The sequence below is a fragment of the Melanotaenia boesemani genome, chromosome 20 (genome assembly GCF_017639745.1).
Source record: "Melanotaenia boesemani isolate fMelBoe1 chromosome 20, fMelBoe1.pri, whole genome shotgun sequence".
Taxonomy (NCBI): domain Eukaryota; kingdom Metazoa; phylum Chordata; class Actinopteri; order Atheriniformes; family Melanotaeniidae; genus Melanotaenia; species Melanotaenia boesemani.
The window spans coordinates 12634063-12642253 of record NC_055701.1 but is presented as its reverse complement, the minus strand read 5'-3'; the positions used below and the strand labels follow the sequence as shown (position 1 = coordinate 12642253).

The following is an 8191-nucleotide window of genomic DNA, read 5'->3' as shown; positions in this document are numbered from 1 at the left end:
CACATTCAGAACTGGCTCAACCCATGGCTGCATACTGAGTCCACGTCTATATGCCCCACATACTGCAACCCCCTCCTCATACCTCCAGCAACTCCATAAAGATTGCAGATGAGGTTTCAAGAGGTGATGACTCTTTCTACAAAGAGAAGGTCCAGCAAGTGGCAATGGGTTACTTAGCAAATAATCTGCTGCTGAACACCAAGTAGGTCATCTATGACTCTTTATTGGTCTGTGAGCACCAAGGTAGTAATAAAGAGGGCGCAGGAGGAACTGCATTTCCTGAGACTCCTGAGTAAAAGCAAATTACAGCAAGAGTTGCTAATGAACTTCTATCGCGCCACAATATATAGTGTACTCTTGTATTATAGCTCAGCTTGGTATGCTGGGAGCTCTACTGCAGGAAAGAACTTCAGAGGATTGTTAACAAAGCTCAAAGGATTATTGGCTGCCCTCTGCCTTCCTTAGAAACGATTGCCAGCTGCCTAAGAAGGCCTAGATCCATTTTCCAAGACTCCTCTCACACAGCAGTGCTAGTCCATTAGTGTTTGCAGATAAAAATAAAAAATTTATATTTAATTTTATCCATACAGTTTATGAAATTATTTTAATAAAACATCTTTCTCCACTAAAGGGGTTCATAGCAGACAAAGGGGGAGAAAAAAAAATGCCCACTTCACATGACATTCAATAACGATTAATGGCCACAAGGGGGTGATATTAGTCTTTACATAAAGATAGTTTACTCAGATTTGATCACTTTCAAACAATTTACCAGTGAACTGAAGTGTTTTCGTAATTTCGATGAGACAATGAGGTCATATTTAAAGATTTAATTTAATTTTACTTCATTTAAATTTAAATAACAATTCATTCATTCATTCATTCATTCAAGAAACTATATAACATATGGATAGAATCTCAAAAACAAAGCAAACAAAACAAAACAAAAACAAAAACAAAAACAAAAACAAAAAAACAAACAAAAAAAAACACTCAATTCGTAAATGTTTGGAAAAACACAAATTATATATAGCCTACATACACACACACACACACATATAATATATATATATATATATATATATATATATATATATATATATATATATATATATATATATTACAGCATTATATCATCTTGCATAGTGAGTAGAACCTGCACAATAAACAAGAATAATAATGGTATTATTATTATTATTATTTCATATAGCAAATAAAGGTTTTCGTTGTGAGGGAGTCATTCGTACATTTGTGTGAACTATTTCGTCCCTGTAAACATTTAGAAATTAAAATTCGTAAAACATAAATAGGATACTCAACTTTATTGGGCTGCATGTCAGTGAGAGCATTGCTGACGCCCCAGACAGTCTGAAGCGAGCTAGGCGGCATTAGCTGAATGAAGCAGACGGGAGGAAGTAGCTGTTAATGCAGTTCCACACCTTTCCGGTGTAGCAGCACTGCGACCAGCTCCAGTTAAAGGAGGAAGACGAGGGTTGAGTGAATTTATCGACATCAAGGAGCACAGAAAAGGGGTTAATAATTTAGATTTTGGCTATCCATTCAGCTCATTAAAATTACTGCCATATATTCTACCATTGTATTATTTATATTATGTCCGAATAGAATTAGTTTGCTGCAGCCAACTATCGTTAGCTAGTTAGCTTAGCTTGCTAAGCATCAAGCTAGCTGTTGCTAACTTACTAACCGTTTTTAACAGCCACGAGCGGTAGCTTGCCAAATTTGAATGTTTCTGACCCTCCTCCCATTTCTCATTTCAGGGCGACTAGAGTTTTGTTAGTGGATACTTTTATCGTGGAGTCACCGTCCCTTCCAGCACGGTGAAGTCGCCTGGTGCAACGCTTTTTGGAGTAGCCGCCGAAAGCTGCTTTTTCTCCCCAGGCAACAGTGAAGAGAACAAGGGCGCACCCGGTGAGGGGGACTGCCACACATAACATCGGGAGGAATTCGATTCAAGCATCCCGGCGTTTTGGTTCGTACACATACAGTGTACAGTTCTCAATCGTCACGGCCTTCAATTCTCACGCAGCTTTGGGCTAATTTCGGCTGAACAATGAACGTCCTGCAACAGCTGCTTCCAAGTTCTTAGTCCGACCGTGTCAATGTTGAGTGTAGGCCCAGAAAACGTTGTTATATACTGAACATAAATGCCCCTGGACTCAGAATCCTGACAGACTTTTAAATGAAAAGTACCCAAGTCCTGTTTGTTAGGTCTGAACATGTGTGCACAATTTTGACTTTTCCTCCAAATATCCTCATGACAGAGTCATGTTTTCACAAGTGAGCCAATACTAAAACCGAAGCTGCATTGTGAGTGAAAAATCAACGCAAATCAGAAGCTTTTCTCTTAGGAACAAAGTATTTATGCTAAAGAGTCCAAAATGGGGAAGATGCTCTCTAAAATCTTTGGAAACAAGGAGATGAGAATATTGATGCTTGGACTTGATGCAGCTGGAAAGACAACAATCCTTTACAAACTGAAACTGGGACAGTCTGTGACCACAATCCCTACAGTTGGCTTCAATGTGGAAACGGTCACTTACAAAAATGTCAAGTTCAACGTCTGGGATGTTGGAGGCCAGGACAAGATACGTCCTCTGTGGCGACACTACTACACAGGCACCCAGGGCTTAATTTTTGTGGTGGATTGTGCGGACAGGGATCGTATAGACGAGGCAAGGCAGGAACTTCATCGCATCATTAATGACCGGGAGATGAGAGATGCCATTATCTTGATATTCGCCAACAAGCAAGACCTCCCAGATGCCATGAAGCCACATGAAATCCAGGAGAAGCTTGGATTGACCCGCATCAGAGATAGGAATTGGTATGTTCAGCCCTCCTGTGCTACCACAGGTGATGGACTGTATGAAGGTCTGACATGGCTAACCTCAAATTACAAGTCTTAATGATTGAGTGCTGACTGTTTTAGGTCAAAACTACAATAAAATTGCAAGTAACAAATAACTTCTCAAAATGAGTATGATAAAGAAAAGTTGATTATTTCCCATTTATTTTAATACTATGTTTACCCCATGACTAATTTATATTTAGCTGGGTTTGCTGGCCTAAAGTTTGCTTGTGTTCTGTACCAGGCTTATATTACATTTATTTTTGATGGGGCTTGCTTCGGTTTTTTAATCAGTCCCAATGTTAAAGCCACAGAGATCACCACCTTTGCCTGTTTTTCTTTCTTTTACTGTTTGATATAGTTTTTCTAATGAAGTTTTTATCTTCATTCTTGGACTAAAGCTTGTTTCAAGGTTCACTCTGTTGCATTGAACTTGGATTTTCTTTTTTTGGAAGGTGAGCTCTTAAACATCATGTAGCCTACTTGAAGGACTTTGACATCTGTGTTGACGCAGTACTGTGATGAAAAGTATTCTTTCTCAGTGGTGTTGAGAGAGCGGGGTTAAAAATGCAAAGGAAAAAAATTGCCAATGCTTACATTTCATAGTTATTAGTCTGGGCATCAAAGAAAAAAAACTGTTTTATTACCCCATTCAATACCCTTATGTGGGCTATATAGTTACTTAATTGACCTTTTGTGTCACATCTAATTGTGCTGAATATTCAACAAATAGGCCTCCAGTAACTCTGAAACATGCTTGTCAGGATACATTTTTAATTTTGGATAATATGTAGTCAGTTGGCACAATCTTTCCAAAGGAATGTCATTCAGCTATGAGCTCTCGATCTGATACCACAGTTGATTAGTCTCAGTATTGGGACATTATATGATAGCCTATATCTGTAGCATGAGTACGTAAGTACATTAACCCGACATCAGAGTCCATCTGTCGTGCAGTCAGAGGGAGCTGTTTACTGGTGAGATGTTTAATGACGCCATGTGGTGCAGCTCTTACTCCTCTTTTGACTGGGGGAACTATGTACAGAACAATGTCATTGTAATGTCTTATTAAAAAAGTGATTTTAAATCTTTTATGTCCTTGTTTTTTTTCTTGAAGAGTAGGACCTGTGAGGGATGATATTTGGTGGAGCTTTTTATATTGTATAAAATAATAATAAAAAAACATCCCAAATTAAAAGTTTGTACTAGAAGTCAGCGTTTCAAGAATCCTCTTGGTTTCGTTGTTATTTAGCTGATTCTTAATGAATGGCTCTACATCAGTGTATGGACTAAAAGTTTCTGGCCTCAGTTCCCTTCACCAGCGAACCAGGAAAATGTACAAAACAGGAAGTTCAGCTTGCTGACTTTTTTGGAACAGCAGCAGAACCACGTGATGGTTTGCATGCGAGTCTGTGGGGTAGTGCAGATATACAGCTGAATTGTGAATTCTTGAGTGTTGCATGTTGATTGTGTGCCAGTGATGAGATGATGCTGAGCTCTCAGTTGTAACTTCCTGAGTTTGCCTTTGCTGGGGTCAGGCTTTAAAAATCAACTCTTTCATTTATATAATGAGACTGCTCAAGTTGACAAGTGGAACGGTGCTGTTTAGAAATGGAAAATTAAATAACATGCTGTTGTGTTCTCTCACAAGCATAGATAGGTTTCATTGTGCTACATATGTTCCAAAGATATTTAAATTGTATATTCCCTCAAAAGTTAAACTAAAATTGTTGTAAACTAAGATTAGGTGAAGAAATGTACTTCATTGAAGCCTAGCAAGGGTGCCTAGCACGTTGCTTTTGAGGCCTCAGGATGTTTACTTTAGCGCCAGGTTTCCGTCAGACAGGTCAGGTGACTTAGATAAAACTCAGCTTTTGGAGATGTTTTTCAGAACCCACATCTATAATGGAGCAGTGATTAAAATTAATATTAAAATATCATAATGTAAATTATCATTGACCAGCTCCACAGGTTGAGAAAGTTTCCAAGCTGCAGAGGGGATTTGTAAATACTTGCTGTCAGTGAGGGCTTGGTCAAGGTCCTCCATTAGATTCTGATGGCAACTTAAGTGGGCTGTAATTACCACTTTGGTTTCCACCACTTCATTACAACCATATGATCCTCACAGCTTTATTGGCAACATTGGTGCCCTGGGGACAAGGACAGACACTGTAAGCAAGTTTTAATGACCACCTCTTTGTAAAGATGAGACCTCCTGGCCCTTCTGTCAACTCCCTCAGCTCAGTGTGAATTCCTTATACTTCCTGAACATAAAGTTAGGAATGGGTTTCAGGTCATAGAAGGAAGCTCAGTTAAAGGGGCTTTGTATAATGACCTTTATTCCTTTTCTTTATAAAGTGTTAGGCTGGTCGAGGTTCCCAAAAGCTGGATTCTACAGCAAGAAACAGGTTCTGTCTGCGTCCTGCCAGTGAACAGAAGGGTAATGATTTAGTGATTAAATGGTAACTAACATTATTAGAAGGACTTAAACTTTTGAGCTAGTTTGCTTAATAACGTGTATGAGTGATTTTTCTTAGGTAGCCAGAAAGCCACTTTTGGTATTACATAGGCAGCTGAGACTGCTGCTGCAAGTTTCCAGTTAGTTCCTCCATTCTACATAAAAAGAGGAAGAAAATGAAGTAATTAAAACAGACCCCGTTCTCTATGAACTAACTAAAATTGAAACAGACATTTTTGTGGTTTGTTGCTCACTAGTCAACTTACACACACACACACACACACACACACACACACACACACACACACACAAAAAAAAAAAAAAAAAACAGTACAGGAGTTGCTACGGTGTGGCTCTATAACTGCTCCTCCTATACTAAGAACTAGCTTGAATTATCTGTGGTTTTCACGGGTGTGGTTTGTTTTCCTAAATTCATTTCCTCTGAACTCCAGCTGTAGAGCATCGCTGTTATATGTTAGCATGAATACTTACTTCCGACATCGGGCCTTGAACATAGTCATTGCTGGCTTAATCCTGGCTTTGCAATGTATCAGTCACACCCATCTAGATAATCACTGTAGAATTTGTGATGCATGCAGACACGGATATTCTTGTCCACATAGCCAAACACCCTTATTACTTCACTTTATTTCTCCACTACATGGTAGGAACACCTACTCAAAACCACAGTTCTTACAGCTTTGTCCATTGGCTACATATCCAGAAGGATACTAAACTCGTCATTTCAGTTCTGAAACTCTCGCTCTCTGCCATCTGGTTAATTCTTCACACCCTCTTTAGCCTTGCTGTATATTTTGTCAATAATGAACTCGGGCAGTTTAGTGTTAAACACGTGCGGAAGTGGTTGAAAGTTGTGATAGGTTTCCTGCAGTGGGTAAGGCTGTTGAATACCATGGTAGATAGATGCAGTGTTATGTGTCTCTACTGAAAGTGTAACCTGGGTTTGTTTTTTCAGCAGGTGTTTTAGAACACATTTTGCTGTTGTTGTTCTAACAGTGGTTGTATTGTGGTATAGGCAAGTCAAATGAGGTGGAAAAATGTGAGGCTATGAAGTCCAAGGTGCACTGGGCAGTGATCCAAAACACATTCCATTCATATCTGCAGCTGAAGGTTACTGGCTGTGGTGAAATTACAAATTCGGGGAACCAGAAGATTACTGTGAAGTTGGAAGTCCATCTGACATATTCAATTTATCTGCAGTTAGAAACACAAAGTGTTCATGCAGGCATTAATAAGCAACAAACCATGCAGTTTCACTGGCCTGTAATTATGTTGATTTTTCCACCATCCAATTTAGGTGCTATTACATTTTCAAGCCTTGGGGCTCTTAGTTATAGTCCATCATGTGAAAACATTGTCCACATGGGTCCTCTTTAGAATTGACAGATGTTTTACTCAGCTGTGTGAGTGTGAGCCAGTTTGTCTTTATACTCATACTTTGTGTTTTTCTACTTGTAACACACTGAGAACAAAGAGGATCATAGCTGTGTGTTAACCACACAGAGTTCAGGTGTGAGCAATACAGTAAAAAAGGAAAAGCAGGCATTATTCATAATGCTGCAGCTTGCAGTTTCCTGGGTCTCTTAGCTGCAAGAAGCAGAATTGTACAGTAATTGCATCTGTTTCTGAAGCATTACAAAATCAGAGGTTTTTTAGATAATTTGTTGAATATGTTTACTCAAGGCTTATTTGTACAGTACAGAGCCCCAACCTTTGCTACGGAGCATGTTTTCTCAGTTAACTTTAAAGGATGATGTCAACATCATGTTGCACAGGAATATAGGCAGAAATCTTCTCCACGCTGACTAACAGCAGGATGAAGATCTATGTGAAGACACCTGAAAAGTTTCCTGCAGCAGTTTCTATCATGACCATCTGTATGTCTGATCAGATTGCTGTAATTACAGCAGAGTCAGTGTTTTGAGTGACATTGGATTAAACAACAGTGGGTGCCTGGAAGGAAATCTCAAATTTGTAGCAAGTCAGGCGCTGCTGCTCACACACAATCCATAATCAGACTACTGAGAAGTTATGACTCAGGGAAATGTTTCATCCACACACTGCTCCGCTCCCTCCTGCACTACTCCCCACTGACCTGGACCACTACACATCCTAATCATGACAAATACATCTCTGCACTAGAATAGAGTGGAGACAGCAAACACAGGAAGTAGGCACTCCTCAAACTGTGTGGTATTTATAGTAAGGGGTTCATAAACTGTTACACACAACATACAAAGACAAAAAGTAAAAGATTAAAACCTCAGACTGCATACAAGACTTAAAAGGAGCAATGCATGTTTGTGTTGCTGGATTGTCAAATCTTATCACCCAAAACAGTTACAGGCATAGTACTGATATGACTTCACTGATAGGAATGGGGAAAGAGGAAAGTGTACACAATATTCTCACAGTGCTGGATTTGTGCTCCCTCTCAACTGCAGCACAGCTGTCTTAACAGCAACCCCGCACTCCTCCCTCTCCCCCTGCAGGGTTTGGGGGGGGAGTCAGCATTGTGTTTCTATAAGCTAGTTATCCTACAGTGGTACACTCTCAATTCCTGCTCTCAAATCCACAAATTATCAGCACTGTGGCACACTTCCCATCATTCCAGATGGGGGTTAGAGAGTTAGCTGAAAGATAACACAGATCACATGCTTTGTGTTGAAAGTGAGGTCTGTTGTCTATGTGCATTATAAAGTTCAGTGAGCTCAGTTTGCCACGTGAAAGAGAGAAGGGGAATCTCTGTGTGGCTGCAAGGAGAAGGGAGGGGGTGGACACATTTGCAGGACCAGGGGAGACACACATTTATGCGGCCCTTCTTCTATTTTTAATCATCCCAG

General features: G+C 39.7%; 1 protein-coding gene across 1 annotated transcript; it reads left to right on the top strand.

The window, feature by feature from the left end:
* Nucleotides 1-1370: 1370 nt before the first annotated feature.
* arf6b (ADP-ribosylation factor 6b) lies at nt 1371-3961 on the top strand. Its single transcript, XM_041971989.1, has 2 exons — nt 1371-1532; nt 1779-3961. Exon 2 carries the CDS (start codon nt 2400-2402, stop codon nt 2925-2927), a length of 528 nt encoding a protein of 175 aa, XP_041827923.1. The 5' UTR covers nt 1371-1532; nt 1779-2399; the 3' UTR covers nt 2928-3961.
* The last annotated feature ends 4230 nt before the right edge of the window (nt 3962-8191 follow it).